The sequence below is a fragment of the Engraulis encrasicolus genome, chromosome 11 (genome assembly GCF_034702125.1).
Source record: "Engraulis encrasicolus isolate BLACKSEA-1 chromosome 11, IST_EnEncr_1.0, whole genome shotgun sequence".
In the NCBI taxonomy this organism is placed as follows: Eukaryota; Metazoa; Chordata; class Actinopteri; order Clupeiformes; family Engraulidae; genus Engraulis; species Engraulis encrasicolus.
In genome coordinates, this window is record NC_085867.1 from 31,249,707 (window position 1) to 31,272,687 (window position 22,981).

The 22,981-nt window shown below is 45.5% G+C and overlaps 1 protein-coding gene across 3 annotated transcripts in view; it reads left to right on the top strand.

Moving 5' to 3' along the window:
- Positions 1-22,981, top strand: part of psd3l (pleckstrin and Sec7 domain containing 3, like) — a 199,774-nt gene that overhangs the window by 144,368 nt on the left and 32,425 nt on the right. For all 3 annotated transcript variants that reach the window (XM_063210436.1, XM_063210437.1, XM_063210438.1), the window contains one exon: positions 14,220-14,263. In XM_063210436.1, the coding sequence (XP_063066506.1) occupies positions 14,220-14,263 (44 nt within the window). The remainder of the gene's footprint in view (positions 1-14,219; positions 14,264-22,981) is intronic.

The following is a 22,981-nucleotide window of genomic DNA, read 5'->3' on the forward strand; positions in this document are numbered from 1 at the left end:
ACTAATAGGTGAGTCAATGGGAGAGAACGAGAAAGGGAGGAAGTCAGAATTAAATTAATTATTTAATTAAATTATTTATACCTAATTTAAGAGAAACGTGGAGAAATCAATTCCTGGATTTCTGGCTGTGACTTAGGGACCGTATAATTTGTTGTTTATTTAGCTTCTCTGACTTGTGTGCCTTTCTCCTCACGGGCTGCCCACAATGTCATTTTCCGGTTTAGTGTTGTGGAATTATAATATATGAATAATTCAGCTCCAGACACGCTTATCAAATAAGCATTTTGTATTTTCACACAAGTCAGGCGCAGTATTTGAATGACGAAACTGAATTATTGATCACGTTGGAAGCGTGGGTTGTTGAGGGGGAAAGGGGAGCTGCAGCCAGTGCAGCGCATTGGGAGTCCTCTCTCAGGCTTAGTGATTCTCAAATGGGGCTCTACAGCCCCCCAAGGGGGTGCTAGGGTACCTTAGGGGGTGTTGAAAAGAACACAGCTCATGGCTCGGGGGGGTGGGGGGGGGGCATTAGTCTTTTTTATGTTTTAATGGTGATAGGTGGAATTGGAAGGATTCTGATTAGGTCCAGGGGTGTTTATTTAAAAAAGGTTGAGAACCACTGCAGTCTAGCTAAATGTCTTCTCTCCTCTCCTAAATCTCTTCTAAATGTTGACTGATTGTGTGTTTAGAGTGAGGCGGCGATGTGGAGTCCTCGGGTGCAGAGGGTTTATGCGGCGCTTTCTAGGCGGAGCGTGTGTGCCACAGTCTGGGGTGGATGATGGGAGAGGAGCGTTCGTGATGCATTTTCCTGCATTGAGGGTCTGACAGGCTGAACTGCTAATCTGCCAATTTGCTGGACAGTGATTTACTAATCTATGAGGGATTAAAGTTGGCTGGTAGTGCAGCATCTTATTTCCCCTTCATATTTTCCCATGTTTTCCCACATTGGAGCAGGCTACTGCAGGCTATTTAACTTACAATCAAAAAAATGACGAAGGGACAGATGATGTACGAAGACAATATAGCAGGAAAAATAGGAATAATAAAATGAAACCTAAAGGTACATATTTTCCATTTAGGGTCTAGAATATAATGTGTGAGAAAGCATAAGTACAATGATTGAATATCTTAGGGTCACAAAAAAAGTCTCATCACATTTTTGCATGATTTTGTCCTGGATAATTGTGCAGACATTGTTAACACGTGTTAGCAGGATAATACCCTTTGTCCTGGCCAAAGTCCTGCCAATGTCTGTCTCATTTAATGACATGCATCGGTCTGTGAAATACTAATGACAGTCTTTAGAGGCAATTAGGTGATTGTAATCAAGCATTTGTGTTTGGGTAATTGTTAGTCCAAAATATTTGTCAGCTGAAGCGAATGCACTTGGGCTTTTGTACATAAAATTCAGTATGTGCTCAAAGATTTTTGCAAAATAAAGGGAACATGACAGCACCTCCACTCCAACCTTTACCTTAACTTATACTTTATATTTTGTATGAAAAAAACAGTGCAACGTGGTGCAGTGCTGTTTGTGCTTGGTGAACCTCGCATGATGCATCAGAGTGTGAATCAGAAATGAATGGGAAATCAGGAGGTAGGCTAACAAACGCAAGCAAAACTCCATGGAAACAAAGCCTCATCATCGCCCACTGAAGTAGCTACTGTACTGTAAGGAGTTAAAGTGGCTCCTTTTCTCTCTCAGTACTGCTGCTAATGCCCTCTTAAATAGACAGACCACTGGCCACCGCTCCACTGATCCCTAGACTGTATGCAGCCTCAGGGCAGAGGAGAGGAGAGGTGGGGAGGGACAGGAGCAAAGGAGAGGTGGGGAGGGACGGGAGCAGAGGAGAGGTGAAGGAGAAGGAGGGGGAAAGAGCAGAGGAGAGGTGTGGAAGAAGAGAGGTTGTGGAGAGGAAAGGTGAAGAAGGAGAAGAGGAGAGTTGGAGGAGAGGAGAAGTGCGGAAGGAAGAGAGGTTGAAGAGAGAGGGTGGGGCAGGAGGAGAGGTGGAGAAGGAGGGGGAAGGACGAGAGGAGAGGTGGAAGAGAGATGTAGGGAAGGAAGGGAGGAGAGGATGGTTGCGGGTAAAGAGAGGAGAAGAGCAGATGTTCACAGAGGGAGGTGGCAGGTGGAGAGAGGGACAAGAGGAGCGCAGAGGTAATAATCATAATAATAATAACTTGGTTTTATATAGCACCTTTCAAGGAACCCAAGGTCGCTTTACATTGGGGGGGCGGGGGGGGTGAAGGGGCAGGTGGGGGAAAGGGGTAGGTTGGGAGAAGGGGCAGGGGAAGGGCCAGTGAAGTTAAAGTCCATATGCCTCTGTGAATAGATGTGATTTAAGGTGCTTCTTGAACGTAGCCAGTGTGGGGGCCTGGCGTATGTTGGTAGGTAGACTTTTCCAAAGCGTGGGGGCCTTGAGGGGAGGAGAGGTAGAGAGAAGGGCAGGACAGGACAGGAGAAGAGAGGTGGAGAAAGAATGCTGAATGTGAGGAGGAATGGGACTGGAGGTGAGGAAAGGATGGTAGGAAATTGACTGGATGGGAGGAGAGGGGAAGAGGAATGGGACATGACATGAGCAGAGGAGAGATGGAAGAGAGATGAAGGGGAGGAGAAGAGGGTAGGGAAAGAGAGGAGAGGTGGAAGAAATGTGAAGGGCAGTGGAGGGTAGAACAAGAGAAGAGGTGGAGAGTAAAGCCATAGAAGTAAGAGTTCAGCCAATTCCATTGACCTTAATGTTTGACTTTGACACACAACAATGGTGGATCAGGGCTGCTCATGGAGCCTTTGACATAGTTCCATTTGTTCCTGGAAGTGGGCATAGAGCACAGAAAGTGCGTCAAAGGTCAATGCAATTCGCTTCTACCTAATCTTTGCTTGATATGTACGTGGTGGTTCTTTGTTAGCCTGTAGAGAACGGAAAGCCACTGCGTAGAACTATTTGAATCTGCATGAAACATGTCACCAACCGACTTCCTGTACCCTGCTTGTCACAACTCGGAATTCCATGGCTCTGGTGGGAAGGAGGGGAGAGTGGCGGAGATGTTGATGAGGAAATAGAGGGGAGAGGATGCAGAAGAAGAGAGGAGGAGATGGAACTGTCTGCCAGTCCCCCAGCATGTGGTTATTCAGATACACTGTGTTACTCCTGTGACAACTGACACACTACCCGAGTCTCTCTCTCTCTCTCTCTCTCTCTCTCTCTCTCTCTCTCTCTCTCTCTCTCTCTCTCTCTCTCTCTCTCTCTCTCTCTCTCTCTCTCTCTCTCTCTCTCTCTCTCTCTCTCTCTCTCATAAACACGCTCATCCTGACAGCTTTCCCTTGCTTGTTTGTTCATCACTCAGCTGCGCACACACACACACACACACACACACACACACACACACACACACACACACACACACACACACACACACACACGCACGCGCGCGCACACACACACACGCACGCACGCGCGCGCACACACACACAGATAATTTCAGTGTTTGCAGTGGAATGGGATGGTAATGTGTGTGTGCATGTATGTGTGTCTGCAAACCTGGGTGTGGGTGTGTGTGTGTGTTTGACACTCTCTCCCTCTTCACACTTGTCTTTTGCATGCGTGCTATCTCGCCGCGACGCAGACAGTAGCGAGCCAGCTGGACAGCATCAGAGCAGTAGCGGAGCTGTGGTGCTGTTGTTGCTATTTGAATAGAAATGAATTGATGCGCTCTCTCTCTCTCTCTCTCTCTCTCTCTCTCTCTCTCTCTCTATCTCGCTCTCTCTCTCTCGCGCGCGCGATTGGCACACAGGGGGGCGTGGGGGTGGACAGGGGTGGGTGGCTGACTAGTTTCTATTTTCTAGTCCTTCGACCTCTTCATCCTATTCTTCAGTGCATCTCTCTCTCTCTCTCTCTCTCTCTCTCTCTCTCTCTCTCTCTCTCTCTCTCTCTCTCTCCCTGTATAGCTATTCTCCTCCTCTCTCTTTCTCTCATGCTCTGTTGCTCTTTCACACTCCCTCCCTCTCGCCATCTCTCCTCCTCTGTCCCTCCCCTATCTTTTCCCTCCCTCTCTTTATCACTATCTCTCCCCTCCCTCTAGCCCTCCCTCCCTCTCTCTCTCTCTCTCTCTCTCTCTCTCTCTCTCTCTCTCTCTCTCTCTCTCTCTCTCTCCCCTCCCTTATACCTCCCTCACTCACCACCCCACTCTTTCTGTCTCTCTCTCCCTCTCCCTCCCTCCCCCCTCTCTCTCCTCTCTCTCTCCCTCTCTCTCTCCCTCTCTCTCCTCTCTCTCTCTCTCTCTCTCTCTCTCTCCCCTCCCTTATACCTCCCTCACTCACCACCCCACTCTTTCTGTCTCTCTCTCCCTCTCCCTCCCTCCCCCCTCTCTCTCATCTCTCTCTCTCCTCTCTCTCCTCTCTCCCCTCTCTCCCTCTCTCTCTCACTCTCTCTCTCTCTCTCTCTCTCTCCCCCTCCTAGTCACTGACGTGTGGTGGCTTCCTGGGGAACTATCGGCTCTGAATCAAAACAGTGCTGCGATGCTGAAGCAGTAGCCGTAGCAGCCAGACGTGCCGGTGCTCTAGACACTAGTCGACTCGCTAGCGGACGGACGGACCAACAGGCGCATTGTCTCTCATCAGTTCTCCGTTTAATCCTCTCTCTTTCTCTCTCTCATCTCTTTCATCTCTGACTCCTGCACACATATTGTCTCTTCTTCTCTCTTGTTCACTCTATCTCTCGCCTTCTTTTCGTGTCTTTGGTTTTTTTGCGGCGCAGTTCTTTTTCTGCCAAGCCGTCGGTCGGACAGCCCAGCCGCCTGCCTGCCTGCCTGCCTGGCTTTCCCCCTCCTCCTCCTACTCCTACTCCTACTCCTCTTCTTCTTCCTAAATCTCTTTCTGCAACCTCTCAGGCTTAACGGGACTCTGACAGGTGCAGGGTGTGTGTTTTTTTTCTCCTGAAGGGGGAAATTGTTTTTTGTCTGCCTCTGACTCTGGTCTACAGTATTCTTCTGGCTGTTTTCTCAAAACGATCCCATCATCTTCAAGGTCTCTTGTCTGCTGCATCCAGAAGTTTTGTTTTTAGGCTTTTTTAACAGATTTTTTTTTTAATCCTTAATATTCGGTTCGGTTGCCCTTTGTTTTTATCCAATCGACACCGTTGTCATTCCGTCAGTCAGTCAGTCCGTGCTGATCAGTCGTCAGTCAGTTGGTCGATCAGTCGGTCAGTTGGTTTTTCTGCTGTGAATACCTCTGTTCGGGGGGGAGATGATTGGGGTAAACAGCGTTCAGGGGACTAGCAAGATGCGCATGAGGGCCGGCGGCTCCGTCAAGTACAGTGCCCGCGAGGAGTCCGTACGCCGCCAGCAGCAGCACCGCTCCAAGTCCCTCAAAGTCTCCAATTCCACAGAGTTCCCCTCAAAAAAGGACAAGGAAAAGGAGAAAGAAAAAGAGAAAGAGAAGGAGAAGGCAAAAAAGATCAAAGCGGAGGAAAACGTAAGGACCTGCCAGATGCATGGCTTTTTTTTTTTAATGTCCTCTAATTGTGTGTGTCTGTGTGTGTGTTTGGGTATGTGTGTGCGCGTGTGTTCGGTTACACAAATCAAGTGGTGTGTGTTTCCCCAAAACACTCCCGTCCCATCCAAATTAAGTTGTTGTTTTTTTCCCCCACCCGAGCAGTGAAGAAGGGCGTTTGTATGTTGTGAGCATTGAGAAGTGTGTGCGTTAAACCTGAGCGTGTTGCTGTGCCACACAGCATTCTGCAGGCTGGTTTTGACCAGGAGCTGTTCTGTGCGGTGCGGTGCGGTGCGGTGCTTAGAGGAATGTGTTGTCTCTGCCCGATGATTCTTTATTCCGGTCAGGCACTAGACCAGGCAGTGCATCTCATCCCAACGCGTGTGAGCGAACAAGCAAGCAAGCGAGCCACTTGTTGGAAACTGACCCCCCACCCCCCCACCCCCCCTTCCTGTACGTGGTACACACTTGCCAAGTCCTCTGTGTGTGTGTATGTATGTATTTATGCATTGCATGCATGTCAGTGTGAAATGCCTAGCTCTGAGCTTTAGTGACAAATGAGGAGGTTTGCAGTTCTGCCGGCCGGGGGGTGGATGAATACTCTGGGCTATTTTGCCTGTCTGTCTGTCTGTGTCTGTCTTATGTGTGAATGGGCACAGTGAGTTGGAGAGGTGTGTTGGCAAAGAGGAGAGGCGGCAAATGGTGTGTGTGTGTGTGTGTGTGTGTGGGGGGGGGGGGGGGGGGGGGGGGGGGGGGGGGGGGGGGGGTTGTTGGACGGGGGTGTTGGTGTTTGAAGGTGATTGATGTATACCTACATTTCTCTCTCTTCATGTCTCTCGTTCGCTCGCTGTCTGACTGCTCTCACTCTCTCCCTTTTTGTCCTGTCACCTGGTTTCAGAGGGGTGGGGTTCGAGTAGTGGTCTGGATGTGTGTGTGTGTGTGTTTGGGGGGGGGGGGTGTTGCTGTTAGCCCTCTATGAGTCGCGCTCAGCCCTCTATGAGTCGCGCTCAGCCCTCTATGAGTCGCGCTCTTGTTTTTTTGCGCAGACGTTGATAACAGTCACCTTGCCCTTTCTTGTCAATATCCACCTCCCTCCATCTCTCTCTCTTTCTCTCTGTCCCGCCTTTTCTCTCTCTATTTTCTCTCTCATGGTCTGCACCCCCTCCTCCCCACCCCGGTTGTCTCTCTCTCACACACAGCCTCTCTCTCTCTCTCTCTCTCTCTCTCTCTCTCTCTCTCTCTCTCTCTGTCTCTCTCTCTCTCTCCCCCCTTCTCCACAGATTGATTGATTGCTGGCAGGCGGCTTGCTTTGCACAGATGTGATTGTTGCTAACTTCGCTGCCTGCTGCTGTGCTGTTGTAGTACCTTGTCTTTCGTCCCCTGGATGTGGCCAGTAATGGCCCGTTAATGCGTGTTGGGACTCCTGCTCTCTCTCTCTCTCTCTCTCTCTCTCTCTCTCTCTCTCTCTCTCTCTTTCTCTCTCTGTCTCTCTCTCTCCCTCTCCCTCTCTCTCTGTCTCTCTCTCTCTCTCTCTCTCTCTCTCTCTCTCTCTCTCTCTCTCTCTCTCTCTCTCTCTCTCTCTCCCTTTCTCCCTTTCTCTCTCTCTCCCCCTTTCTCTCTCTCTCTCTCTCTCCCTTTCTCTCTCTCTCCCCCTTTCTCTCTCTCTCTCTCTCTCTCTCTCTCTCTCTCTCTCTCTGTGTTTTAGAGTCTACATACTGTACATACTCACATCTTCAAAATGCTTTCGCTCTACCTCTCTCCTTTCCCTATTTGACCCCCCCACTTCTCTCTTGCTATCATCTGCATCCCTCCAATATGGAGGCTGGTCGGGATTGTTTTTGATGAGTGGGGTGGTGGCGATGGGGACCGAGTTGGAGTAGAGTTGAGTTAAGGTGCAAGGCAGGAACGAGGGCATTTTTTTTATGATGGGGGGTTGGGGATGGGTAGAGAGCCGAGTTGAGGTTTCAAGGGGGAGGGACGAGACGCAAACGTTACTTAGTCGATTGGGCTTTTGATGAGGGGTGGTGGTGGCTGTGGGCAGAGAGGAGAGCACAGTTGAGGTCCAAGGAAGAGGTGAGGTCGTTAGGCAGGTGACTGTGATGAGGCGGATGGCGATGACGACGCGGAGAGAGAGTTGAGAGTAGAGTTGAGTCAAGGCAGGAGGCCGGGAGGAGGATGACAGTAAGGCGATAATGTTTTGGATAAGGGGGGGCCGGTGGGGATAGGGAAATATGAAAGTTGAGTTGAGGTACAAGGCAGGGACGAGGACGTTAGTTAGGCGATTGTGTTTTTGATGCTAGGGGTGGTGATGAGGACAGAGTAGAGTTGAGTTGATGTAGAGGGCAAAAGAGGAGGTCGATTGTGTTTTTGATGGGGACAGAGTAGAGTTGATGTCAGGACGTCAGACGATAATGTTCTTGATGTGGGGGGCCGGTGCCGATAAGGAGAGAGCAGACTGTGGCGATCGTGTTTTTAAAAATATATATTTTTTAGGGCTTTTTTGCCTTCATTTTTGAAAAGACAGTGGAAGAGAGACTGGAATGAAGGAATGAGTGGGGAGAGAGAGACTGGGAATGAAGTATCGGCAAATGATCCAGGGCAGGAATCGAACCCAGGTTGCCAGCGTGGTAACCCAGTGCTCTACCGTTAGGCCACGACAGGGCCGTCGCTTGTGTTTTGGAGAGTTCCGTAGCGGCAGAGAGTAGAATAAGAGGCATGAGGCAGGGAGTAGGCGACTGTGTTAGTTGCTAGTCTTCATGTGGGTGGAAAAACACATTATTCATGTTCTCACATCTTGACTTCTGCTTGCCTTGGAGAGTTGCACTCGAGTGAGTATGTGTGTTAGTTTTACACAATAACGGGGGAGGGGCTCTGCCTTGGCTCCTATGGGTTTGTGTTCTACACACAATATGGAGGTGATGCACTATGAGGAGGAGTGACAAGAATTCAAACGCCATGAAAACATTGATTCAATGCATCCATTTTATTTTTGTTGACTTCTGTATTATGACTTTGAATCTGTGTTACCAATTCATTCTAATAGGTCATCTAATCAGTTCAACACATTTTGCAAGCAATGCAGTGAGGCTGTGTCCTTATCAAGTTGCTCCTGCTTTTGTAACTTACCTTTACATGGGTTGACCACTAGAGGGGGGCGAAAGAACCTGCAATCCACAGAGCGGTATCCTTCCGCATTTGACACAGTTAATATGGTCACTTGGTTACCCAATACCCACACTATTCATCATCACTGTAGCTAGCAGAAACTGAAGCAAAGTTGTATTTTTGCTGAGTGGCAAAAGAAAGTGTGCAAAGGGGGGCAGGGAGCTATTTAGGGCCAGTGGAGTGCAGGTGCATCAATGCCTTCAGGGCAAAGGGAGAGTCAGAGATGGGTTGAAAAGATGTGGTAGGGAGACTTTCACTTAAGGAGGAGAGAGAGAGAGAGAGAGAGAGAGAGAGAGAGAGAGAGAGAGAGAGAGAGAGAGAGAGAGAGAGAGAGAGAGAGAGAGAGAGAGAGAGAGAGAGAGAGAGAGAGAGAGAGAGAAGAAAGAAAGATGTGGTAGGGAGATTTTTCACTGAAAGAGGAGGAGATCGAGAGCAGGAAAGGGAGGGAGGGAGAGATAGAGAGAGAGATGTGGTGATGGGGAGATCCTTGACTTTAAGAGAAGGATACGGAGAAGGGGAGGGAGGGACGGAGACGGAGGAAAATAAAGATGTGGTGGGGAGATCTGTCAGCCACCTGAGGAGGAGGAGAAGGAGAGAGAGAGAGAGAGAGAGAGAGAGAGAGAGAGAGAGAGAGAGAGAGAGAGAGAGAGAGAGGGATGGATGGAGAGAGATTCCTCAGTGACTTAGGAGAAGGATAGAGCAGTGGTTCCCAAACCTTACCATAACAAGCCCCCCTATATCGCTGCATATTTCAGCCAAGGCCCTGTTGACATGGGCTGTGTAAAACCTTTTATGTACAAGGATACAAGGATCTGTATCTCCTTTTTGAGGATAGACCGATATATCGGCCGAGCCGATATATCAGCCGAAATTTGCGTTTTTTAAGTGTATCGGTATCGGCTGATACACGTGGTTTTGGCCGGTACGCAATATTTATTATTTTATGTTATTCAGGTTTTTTAAAAGCACCAAGACACTTTATTTTTGTATTACGTGATTTTTAGACATTACTTGATTGTTAGAGTTTGTGTTGATATTTATTTTTAACTTGAGACCTGGAATATTTGTCACGTTTTAAACTTTTTTTTTTACCCATATCGGCCTTAAATATCGGGTATCGGTAATCGGGTATCGGACAAGGGTGATGAAAAAAAATCTGTATCTTATCGACCATTAAAAAACCTGTATCGGTCGAACCCTACTCCTTTTACAAGTCGATGGAATTGATGCATCCCAAAACCTGTCTGTCCGTTTTATTAACTTTTTTCGTCTTTGTTTAATACAGTTTTTGATTTTGCATTCAGCTCCAGTGTGCGACTCCTTTCTTCCTTTTCATTATACTGCCCTTGGAATTACGCACCGAGCGAAACGCTCAGGATAAGACATTGGCGCGCATTGCATCCCAAAACCCAAACAACAGGAAACAAAATAAATGCATCGTAAAGAAGAAAATGATAACACAGTCACAGTAGATCCTTCATCACAGACGAAGAGTATTATTATGTAGTAGTTTGTAAGTAATGTGAATATTGTGTAGCTTCTATTTGCTCTATTTTGCTTTACTCTAGTTATTTATTTTATTCCATGATTGAATTGTTTTGGTTTTGGTATACTTTTCCTGCCAACTTGCCGCGGACCCCTAGAGGTCCCCGGCCCCCACTTTGAACAACACAGAGATAGAGCGAGGGATGAGACAGAGAGAGGGATGGAGAGATGAGGTGTCGAAGCGTACAACACAGGGATAGAGCGAGGGATGAGACAGAGAGAGGGATGGAGAGATGAGGTGTCGAAGCATGTTTGATCAGCAGTGGTGGAGCTCTGACTCACTATGGTAGAAGAGAAAGAGCACTCTCCTCTGCCCACTCACAATCAGACTCCCCACCAGTGTACAAGACCCAGCGCCGCCTGCCTGCCCGACACCTTGCATTGCCCAGCCCACAGTACATCCCATGCGTACCGTTACACAGACTACTTGGCTTTTAAATGTATGTATTTATACAGAATGTATTTGTTTTAAAAACTATGCCCTTCCTCTTGCGAGCCAAAATGTGGGAGGTGTTGCACATTGAAAGTGGAGACCTTTGCGTGGATATGGGCTTTGGGCTGTAACAAAGTGTGGTTGAAATAGCAGTGCAGTGTCGTGCAAAGTATAACATTATATAGCGCTTTGATGATCATCAGCAATATTCTTTTAGGTTTATTTACGCCTATTATCACTAGACATCATTTATTTAGACTCCTATGGCTGGAGATGTTTCCCCACCGTAATGGTATTGACCTCTGTGTTTTGATGAGCACTGGTGAGAGAATGTTCCTGCTTCTGTTATTAGAAGAGTCGATTTAGAAATATGTGTACGATTGTGAAGGAAGTTCTTCACTAATTGGTGCGTCAACAAGAGGGGACTAAGTTCGAAGGGAGAAGGAAGGTCACTGGAGCATCTCAGATGTGGAAGATTAAGTTGTGCTTTTATTTTGACCAGTGCCAGTAGTAGACTAACGTTTGGATGTGAATACATCTTCTTCAGACTCAAAAATAAGTTATTTTGAGTGAAGATGATGCACTAACTTTGAAACCTAAGTTTACCGTACAGGCATGGCTCTAAATAAAAGCACTAATTAATTTTCAACATCTGAGATGCTCCAGTGACCTTCCTTCTCACTTTCAACCCCCTCTTGTTGACGCACCAATTAGTGAGAAACAGGAGTGCCGAGGATACCTGACTTTGTCTCTTATAAGACTGCTTGGTACTTATTCGCCTTGTGTTTTTTCACTGTCTTTGTGTTGTTGCTAGAGCTGCTTTTCACCTTAATGGTTTTGCTTGGCATGGTGAGCGGCGCACTGCCATCATAATCCATCATCCTCTGATAAGAGAGAGACCCCTTTTATCCCCAGCCACTCCCTCCGGCGAGGGGTGTGCCTGCTTGCGTGCACGTGTGTGCGTGTGGGTGCTTGAACCTCAGTGTGTGTGTCTCTGTATGTCTTTCTGACTCTCTGTCTCTGAACCTGTGTGTGTGTGTGTGTTTGAAACTCTGTGTGTGTCTCTCTGTGTGCGTGTGCTTGTACTGTATGTGTGCACATTTGTCTGTACGTAGCAAGCAGCAGGAGGTCGGCCAGACCAGTCGCTGGTTAGATTAGTTTGTGATCAAAGCCCCACTGCTCCTGCTGCTCCTCCTCAGGAGCTCTCAGGGAGACATAAAAGGGAGTTCTCTAGTGCTGCTGCCGGGCACATCATCCTCCTCCTCCTCATACCGCCCATCTGACTAACTGCCCCTCACTGGACTGCAGCCCCTTCATCATTCCAGCCGTGTGTGCGTGTGGGTGTGTGTGGGTGTGTGTGTTTGTGTGATTGCGTCCGTGCGTGCGTGTGCGAGCGCGCGTGTTTGTCTCTCTGTGCGTGCGTGCGTGCGTGCGTGCGTGCGTGCGTGTGTGTGTGTGTGTGTGGCTTCATCTCTGATGTCCACTTCAGTTCACTGTACTGGCCATGAGCTGTGAGCATTTCCAGCGGTGACATGACTCAGTATATTTTCGAGCTAACTCTTCTCAAGAATGCACACTGTACATACAAGGATTCTTTGTCACGTCACATCTATACATAGAAAACTGTTTACAGTTGGATGTGACACAAATTTGCTGTTCTTACATAAAAAATAGTTTCTACTTTAACAAATTGTAGCCTGACTTGAAATCCATTTTTTTGCAAACAGGGAATTGTTTATCAGCCCTTTAACTTTGAGGAATAAGGATTTTTTCCCCAGTTCTTCTAGAACTTTACTCGAACACTCATAGAAGTCTGTGTTAAAAATCTCTTTAAGTCATTATGACATCATAATGAGAACGGAACATTTTGGCAAAATTCTTATCACATATTTGTGATGGTACCCCTCAAAGGGTTAACCTCTGCATACTGCATGATGCATGAGGGTGTATGCCTGAGGATTATTTAATATCTAATGCTTAGGTTGCAGCTTCTACAAATTCAGTGGTGGTAAATCAGCAATTGAAATAAGATTACAATAAGATAGAATACAAAAAACAAAACACAAGATGAATGGGAATTCACACAAGTGGACAAACACATGCTATAACAACACTCCACTACTTTGATTAATTATAAGTCAACTCAGAAATGAATGAATTAACGAATAGACGGAAGGGTGTGCTAACAGATGTGAAGGGGTCAATGACCTTTTAGTAACATTGTAGCAAATGTCAAGGTGGTGCAACAGCAGCTAATGCCTCTGTTGTGTGGATTTAATTATTTATTTATTTTTGGGTTATCTAAGAATATTGATTGATTGATTGATTCATTGCAGTACATTAATTACCAATTAAAAATGAATTTATGGGCATTAGCTGTGGTTCAACCGCCTGACGTCTAAGCCAAAAACCTTAATTGACCCACATCCATGAATGAATGAATAGATTGAAGGAAGGATGTGCTAACAGATTTAAAGTGTGTACTTTATAGATCGGTGTGGCTATGGCTTGATAGAGGGATGCATGAATGTGTTTATATAAATATTTTGGAGGATTGTACATTGGGATTGTACAATGAAGAGTGAGAGAGAGAGATGACCAAATCCATGCTCGAACCTGTGTCTCCAGGGGATCATATGGGTTGACGAATGGGTGTACATGTTGACGGATGAGGGTGTGTGTACTGATAGATGGGTGTATGTATATTGACTGATGGGGTTGCGTGTGTATTGACGATGGTGTAAAGAGCATGATGGGTAATGTGTTGAGAGGAAGCCCTGGGTTGCCATTAATGGTTAACAGGTGATGGACACTGTTGTTGGATGGAGCACCGTATGCATGTAGCCAAGGTCCCGTATTGAGGACAAAATGAAAATGGATTGATCTGCTTTCCCCTCAGGACTCTTTGCCATGTATTCCATCATGGTCACCCCCCGCTTGTGACACCCCGCTGTGCACAGCTGTAAAATGACAAACTACTGGAGTTCTTTTTTGAAACTATGATTAACATCCTGTGATAAGAGCAAACCTTTGCATGGATTTTGAGCAGTATTTTTTTTTTCTTGCATAGATCGGTCACAGCCAGGGTGATGAATTAGAATCAATTATGTCTGACACCAGTTGCCTAGCAATTATGAACAATTAGGGTTTTTTCCCCTTCTTTCTTTTTCTTCTTCTGCTCCTTCTTCTTTCTCCGCCAACGCGGTCGTGCCATCACCTTGGTGAAGGTAACAAGCCAGACACTGGATTGATTAACGTCCTGTCTCGCGCGACGAGGTACCTACTGCTCATGCAGAGAGCCAGTCCCCAGGCAGGCACGAAGACAATTTTCTGTGCAGTCAAATATGAATCATGATGAAACCTTGTTAAGTGGTGAAAAAAGATGGTGGACATTCATATTTAGTTTGACATGTTTACGATCTTGTCTACAAAATCCCTGAACAAGAAAACAAGTCTGTCAAAAAAATAAGTCTTTTTAACATGCATGAGCATAGCCTGAACGAAGTTTAACCCAAGTAAAACCTAATAATAATATAAAGGGTTTTCAATAAAATGCACCCTGACTTAATCTATGTTGTTTCTTTTTTGCAGGCATTGTACCACTCAATCAAGAATGAGAAACTGGAGTGGGCCATGTAAGTACAATCCTCTGTCTGTCTGTCTGTCTGTCTGTCTGTCTGTCTGTCTGTCTGTCTGTCTGTCTGCCTGTCTGTCTGTCTGTCTGTCTGAATTTCACTGTGTACCATGCACACATTTTCAACTTTTATAATTGTACTGTGATGTTGATAAGACAGAAAATGCTCCACTATATGCATCAAATAAGCTTTGGTTGCCTTTTAGCTATCTGTCACTCTGGGCAAAGCCACTCCATCTAAAGGGTCTGCACTAATTTTCTTATGAAAAAGCTGGGATATACATTTTTAAAAAACATAGTTTTATGCACATGTGGGTGTCATTTTACAGGTGTAATCTTTTTAATAGGTTTGCTGTTTATCTGCTCCATAAATGTCAGCATACAGTATGCGTGGACTCCTGGCTATTAGTTTACTTTTTCCATCACTAGCCAATTTTGCTAGAAGATGTTAATCTTACTACACAAAAAAATACATTCACTACCAATCAACTTGGCTGGGAAGTTTTCTTTTCTACCAGCCATATAGAATTTTCATCAGCATTTGGACGGATGGCTAGCCTGGGAAATCCCATACTGCTTTGCACAATCGTTGCGATCTGAAAGACAGCATGGATTCTATGCCTCAGTGAGGACACCTGTTTGAATACACATAGATAGAACTGACACGAGTGGCTATGGGCCACGTATATGGGTCATTCTACGTTTCCAGTGCGCTTTTGGCAAACGCAAAATGTCAATTATCAGTATTTTTTTTTTCAAATAAATGACCTAGATGTTTACATAGTGTATATATTTAAGTTTCCAAACAAACAAATTGCCAAGCTTAATCTTAAATCATTTGATAAATACTCTAATGAAAGTACGCACGCACGCGCGCACGCACACGCACGCACACGCACCATGCCACTCCACAGGAAAACAGGGGATCACACGCACACCACACACAGACATGCATGAACACGCACACGCACACTCACATGCACATGCACACGCACGCACACGCACACACTCACGGTCACACACCATGCCACACTACAGGCAAACGAGATGCCCTGCCCAAGAGGGATCACACACACGCTCACACACACAAACCACCACAAACATTCAAGCACACACAAACTAGCAGCCCTAACCCACGAGGGACCTCTCCCTAATTGTGCCTGTCACTCATTGTTGCCGTCGTGCCGGAGACTATTATCTCGTTTGGTTGCAGACAAATGGCAAATGAACCCTGAAAACGATCAACTAGCGCCCGAGAGCCATGCAGAGAAGATATGAGGCCAATTAGGATCTGATTAAATTAAGGAGGTCTCACGCGGGCATGAGGTATGAGCTATGTGCTATGTGCTGGGGGTGTTTTCTCAAGATGGAGATGGAGTAAGTGGATTGCACTGTGAGGGAGAATCATGTACTGCCACTGCCCACTTGCTCACTGCGTGAGCAGTCAGGACAGGGACATACTTGCTGCGTACTGTACGCATGCTACCCGTGTGTGACCAAGTGCACATACTTGCTTCAGGACGAGCAGGGCATGTTGCACGATACTGGAGGTTATCATCTAGGATGCAGATAGCCAACGGTGCTCTCATTAATGTTTTCCACAATTGTTTGACTCTACCGCGACCTGAACATATGCAAGTTCAGGAGATCACTCCTCGTTCTTTGGTCAATATTGCACATTATTATATGGTTGTGACGTCATCGGGCGAATGCTCCATTCATTTCAACGGGGCTCCCCAACGCTCCGCTCCGCGTCGGGGTCTAAAGATTCTCTCTGTCGTGCTGCTATTCCACGGTAGCGACCTTCTCGCCGAACGTCAACCCTTACTTACGCACTCGTCTGCCTACCTGTTGTGCCAGCGCAAAATTTACAGTAAATTCTTGAAGACGCTGAAGAATGCCCAAAGGTCTGTCTGTCGTGTCAACCTACTAGAATAAAATACAAGAACTACACTTGAGAGTGCGTCTTTTCTACAAACACCTTGACTAAAAAAAAGTTTGGAGATGAGCATACTTTTTGAAACAAGTTTTGCCGTTAGGTCATGTAATGGACAAGGTTGGCAACGATACTTTCGAGAAACAGGGTCCAGGTTTATATGCCTTCACCTTCTAAATTGTGTGTGTGTGTGTGTGTGTGTGTGCGTGTGTGAGTGTGACAGAGAGACTGCCAGAGGTTTGCTTGTGCTTAGCCGGGCTTGTAATGTCGTAGTGTGTGTATGAGAGGGACAGAGTGTGTGTGTGTGTGTGTGTGTGTGTGTGTGTGTGTGTGTGTGTGTGTGTGAGTGTGTGTGTGCGTGCATGAATTTAGGTGTGTGCGTGTATGTTGTCTGTGTGTGTGTGTGTGTCTCTCTGTGTAATATAGCGAAAAGAGTGAGTGCTTCTGCGTGCCTGCATCCTTGTGTGTACTGTATGTGTGTGGGTGATGTGCGCTTGTGTTATGTGTGTTCCTTCCAGCCTCCAAAATGACCAGATAATTGTCATGCTAGACGGGGACTACAATTAGCATCAGAAAGCGTGACATTCGATTGACACTCGCTCTGCCCAATAACTGTAATAGTCGGAGTGGGGTGACGGAAGACTACACCCCTAGTTTCACTGTGAGCACTCTGCCAAATTACTGCCCATACACACACACACGGACACATACACACACGGACACATACACACTCCTAAGGATTTGGTCACACAGTGCTTGCCCCCAACGGCATGCCTTGCTACTCTTCTCAGCCTTTCATTGTCGAAAACCCTGACAAAATTATACTCATATAATTTATACTAACATACATTTATTTAAAAAAAAGGTTTTGTTTGACGACATGACATGAGACATTTTTCAACATTACAATCTATGCCATGCCCATGCGTATGGCCGTCTGGCTATTTTTTAATATGACCAGCAACTGTTCTATTAATGGCTTGACTGGCTTTAAAGTTTCCAGTTCACAGACCACAGTTTTAACATGGCCATAGTTTATGTCAGACCGGTTACAGGATCATAGTTGATGAATGTCTTGGAACAAACTGTTAGAATAATCGACCATCCCTGAACGCTTTCTTATGGGCCAATAACAAAGCAAAGATGAATCTGTATGCAAGCACACCACTCGCGTTCGTTAGTGAGGTGTCCTTTGGCAGCGGCAAATCTGTGGTTGAATGATTTCCTCTTGTGTCTCTGCTCTCATGTGAAATGACAGCTGAGGTTGTAAGACACAAGTGCAATTTGTAAATGTATTTTTCAGAATTCATTGTAATGTGTCGAAACACTTCTCGTACCCCAAAAAACTTCACATACTGCACATTTGAGCTGACATCTTGATATCTTACACATGTGAATCGAAGGTGAAAGTTTCGCTACAGGCGGTGATGATTGGCCTAACCACATCAGACTCTATCAAGTCAGGTCCTACCACAACCAATGGCATTTCAGCACCTATCACCATGGTGACCACATTCTTATAGGTAAACATTGGTTTAGTGTAGTGCATGTTGTTGTGACATCCATCAATCAGAGGTAGATTCTACCATTCTACTCTCTGTCCTCTGCCAACCTCACAGAACTGTTTCTTTCCTCACCCTGACCCCTTCCAAAAGGCCTTGGCATGTTATCAGACCAGAACACTGACCCCAACCCTTCCTCTTGAGAGGGTATGACAGGAAAGGAGATGGGAGTGAAAATGAAAAGAATGGATGAATGAAAATGGAAATTGATTGGACATTGGAAAAAATCTGAGCATAGATGATAGATTTCCAACTGAACCAAGGCATGAGATATTATGCATGGAAGGGGGGGAATTAAGATGTGTATAATGACTAGGCATTTGAAGTTCGTAGCCTTTTTTTAACCATGGAGGTCTCAGAATTCTTATTAGACGCCCATTGCCTGTATCTGGTTCATCATACGCATCATACAATATTACCATGTGATGAATTGCAGTTGCCCAACCGAGACAATTCAATAACAGCTTTGTGCCATTTCAGTGCAACAGTTAGTGCTTTTCGTTCGCTACTTGAAATGCAAAGAATTTCCAATTTATGCCGTGTTGCCGGCCTATTTAAAATGCATTGGATGGAGGCCACGGTGTTAAACAGAGCTAAAGCCAATGTTAATCAAGCTGAATTAACCTTCTCACTGCTCCAGCACTTCTCATGGAGAAAACAACAACTCTCAGTCAGCAACACTCCTTAATGGCTAATTGCTTTGTGTGTGTGTGTGTGTGTGTGTGTGTGTGTGTGTGTGTGTGTGTGTGTGTGTGTGTGTGTGTGTGTGTGTGTGTGTGTGTGTACGTCTGTCTGTGTGTACGTCTGTGTGTACGTCTGTGTGTGTGTGCACGTTTGTGTTGGGCCTTTAATAGCTAATCCATGCTTCAGCCACTGCACAAGCAGCTTTTCCTATGTCACCTCCACTATTCACTACATAATTAATGTTGTCCTAGATAATAAGCAAACAATGACCACGCCACAAAAACAAAATGGAATTAGAAAGTATTGGCTTGAATTTCACAGATAGTGGAAAAAAATATGCAAGACTGAAAACTCTCAGACATGGTGCGTAAAGTCATCCAGAAGGCAGAAGGATACATTTGTAAAAATTGCTAATAGGTAATGTCTGCACAATTGGAAAATATTTTATCTACGGTATATTTATAAGGAAACATTTATTTATTTATTTAAAAAATAGTGTATTTTGTTACCAAAGTAATAATACGTTTGAAACATTTTGCTATTGCAAGCGTAGAGTAATTTCTTAGTGTCAGGCCTCCATGATAGCTTTTGAAAGAGGAAACCAACACACACCAGAGGTTTCGAGGTGCAGGTAGCGGGTGCAAGATGACTTTTTGAGAGGAAGATACCGCACACTCTTGTCCATCGTGCTGACAACGATGAGACTTTCGAAAAGCCATACTGGCCTAAACGTTGTATTTGTAAATAAAATTCAGCACGACTGACAAGAGTGTGCGGTATCTTCCTCTCAAAAAGGCCTCCATGGTCTACCATATGGGCTACGTGCTGTAGAGCGAGGACGGAGCCAGAGCAGACCATAGCCAGCTGGTGGGTGGGAGGGAGGCTGGCATGGCATGGCATGGTGGGCAGCGTGTTGGTCAGATGCCCGGTCGGCTGAAGAGGTGGACAGTTAGCCAGAGTATCTGTTGATGGCTTTATGGATGACGCACAGAGTGGGTGGGTGGGTGGTTGAGGGTGTGTGAAGGATGGTTTTTTGGGGATTTGGGCTGCTTATGGGCTAGACATGGGTGGTGGGTGAGAGCTGGTGTTGGGAATTTGGGGGTGAGGGGTTGTTTTGGGGGATTTGGGGAGCTTATGGGTTGGGCAAGAAAGAGGATACTGGACACTGGAGCAGAGAGATGGAAGGGTGTGAAGATGAGGGTGTTATGTTGTGAGGGGTGATTTGGGGAAATTGAGGGTCAGGGTGGGTGAGGGGTGTTTTTGGGGGGGATTTGTTGTGCTCGTGGGCTGAGTGACAAGATACTAGACACTGGAGCAGAGATGGGAGTGAGTAAGAGTGTTTAGAGGTGAAGGGGTGGTGAGAGGTGGTTTTGGGAATTTGGGAGTGCTTATTGACTGGACGAGAGGACACTGGACAACACTGACATCAATATTACACTTAGAATGGTGGAAACCACAGGTTTTTTACACTATGTAAGCAGTGCTTGTAAAAAAAGAGGGTGGGTAATGTGTGCTAAATAAATAGTACAATCACTCAGTGTGTTAACCAGTAAATCCCCCACAAGATGCATACCAACATACCAGCTGGATGAGGGTACTGGTCATCGCTAGATACCAAAGTTTTATACTAATGACTATAAAGCCGTGGTATTGCACCAGCACTTGGCTATCGCCTGATGCCAGTTTCCCCTCCCTACAAAAACGGGTACACCACCAAAGGTCTGTCTGGGTAACTTTTGTTGTTGGTGAGGCCCAGGGGTGGTGTTCTGTGAAAGCAGATTTAAGAAGAGCAGTTTTTCCTCTGCTGAAAAGGTGCCAGGAAAACGTCAGCTGTCTGTCAGCAGGAAGAATAGGGTCTGACCCACCAGGTTCCAACGGCCGCTCAGAACCACACACGAGGGCCATCCTGTCAAAACAGTTGATATCAAAGCAGATACCTAGGGTCGGCAATTTTGATGGGTGAAAAGACAAAACCGCCAGTGAGGAGTGGACTCATGAATTATTTTTTCTGTTCTTTTAAAGTGAAGGTGACTTTAGAAGTAACTTTAGAAAATGGTTTCTGAGCTGAGTCTTCACTGTACAAGGGCCTGAGGCTGTGGTTTGAATCATTCCATATTTTATGGGTTTATTTAATAACAGCCATACATATCCGTGAACATAGTAGGAATTCAAGTATTCAACTATTCATTTTGTCATCAGCTGTCCATGGACCAGTGAGATAAAAATAGAAACAGAAAGACAGAAATAACAACATGAAATAGCAGACTACATTCGTTGGCCTCGGTTACATGGGACATTTAATTCCAAATTGACTCAATTTAATTCTGAATAAAACTTAATTTTGCTTTGAAAACATCATGTAAACACTTTTCGTAAATGACAGTGCAATGTAATGTTGATGGAACAATTCAGAATTAAATGGAATTATTAATTCAGAATTAAATCCGTCATGTAAATGTAGCCATTGATAATTGGAAATAAAAATAAAAAAACGCCTGAATTCACACACTGTTGTAATAATGATGACAAAAACAATGACTTCCACCACACAAAAAAAAAAAAACAGCAAGCAGAAAAGCAGCAAAGAAAGCACAGCTTGAGCATAGATGATGAAATGTTCTGGAACTCTCTCCTCAGTCCAGTCAGACAGTTCTGTCTTCTTCCTCAGGCAATCAGCCCTAAACTGGCATCCATTTTGTGTGCCGTGTAGCCGCACAGGTTATTGGGACTGCTGCCGAAGTGTAATCAGATTTGAGTCCAGACCAATGACTCCTTTATGGTCTGCTCGATACAGGAAATGGCAGGGATTTTCACCACTCACTCAGTCTCTCCCCCTACAGATTTGTGTCATCGTCTTTCATATAAATGTTTTACAGTACACACACCTATGCTTTTCCTCTCCCTAGGATACTTTTCCCTCCCACGTACTGCATGCGAAATGATGGATTCCATCAGTACCGTTGCCACTGTAAAAGGGCATCAAATGATACCTTTTGAATGTCACGATTACACAGTTATATATTCTCCTGTGGCATTCGGAACGTCGTGACGTTGTTGCCTGCAAAGGAAAGTGTCTTCTGTCACCGTGCTTTCCTGAAAGCTTTTCAAAGCTGTTCAGCTATGCATGCATGCACGCACACACAATCTCCCCCCTTCCTCCCCCTCCCCCTCCCCCATCCTATCTGTTCCTACCCATCACCATCCACTGGAATAGTGACAGCTTAAACAAGAAGACGGAAAACAGGTGTGCGGCCCATCCAATTACTGTAGTTTATTACCGCGCTCTGCCTGCCGTTCGCCGCGTGATTAACGAACTCATTAGCGAGCGTCGCCCATTTTCTGTGCACGATGGAGTGGAGTCGTCGTGGTCCAGTTGTCCACTCAACATGGATGAGTGGTGACAGAAGACAAGAGATGGCATACTGTATGTACCTGATGCACTATAGCTCTGTCATAGCATATACAAGCACTGTATCCTATTTATGTTCTGTTTAAAAAATGTATTCGTATATTCGTATTCGTATGAATAATGTATTTATTTATTTTTAAGTGAGTGGTATATCCTTTTGTCTTCATATTTTTCTACATTAGTGATAATTTACTGTTTGTATAAACATTTAATTAATACAGCTAGTCAAAATCGTTCTGCTACCCCATCTTAACACTTAAAACCAATTAACCATAACACTGAATACCAACTAATACCGCGTCTTGGATTTAATCTGGACGGAACCTGCAAAAAAAATTGAGAATTTTTAAACTTGAACAAAAGTGACACCCCAACCTGACCTGAGCATAGCCATTGCTCAAAGGTACTGATTGTTCTTAGTTCTAATTTGTGTTTGTAATCGAGCGGTAGTGTGTAGCTGACACAAAATGATACTTTCTGAGCTTTTGAGTGGCTGTGTGTGATTTGAATGAGTTTTTGTGTGGGCTTGCGTGTGTGTCTTGGTGTGTGCATGCACACTTCAGCACAGAGACTTGTGTACAGACCTTGATTCAGAGAGACAGGGCTGTCAGAGACGAACTAACATGATAACAGTCCTTTGAGTGAAAATGCACAGCCACACACGCCTTGTTCACTGAGGAAACCTCTCTGAAGAGAGCGAACTTGACAGATACTTTTTTATTATAGATGAGCATCAAATGTTTAGGACAAAAACTGTCCCTTGTATTCAGTCATCTTGACCTGTTACACAGTCGCGGCACAGCACCAACTTCTTCTCCAAGGATATTATAAAAACCTGGATGTGTTTCTTATAGTGTCTTTAGTTCTACTTTGGATATTCTGCAGGAATGACTTGAGATCTTTGGTTGCAGATCACTCCCTCATAGTGGAATGCACAGACATTTTGGGGGGCATATGCTCAAGGGGCAGGAGGGGCATGTGGAATCTCTAGCTGCCCTTCTAGGCTATAAAGGCTCTATGTATATGTTGGGGCGTTACTGCCACACACCTTTGATCTTAAAGCATTTATAGATGAGGATGTCGATATGAAACACAGTACATTGTGACAAAAAAAACATTCAAAAAAGG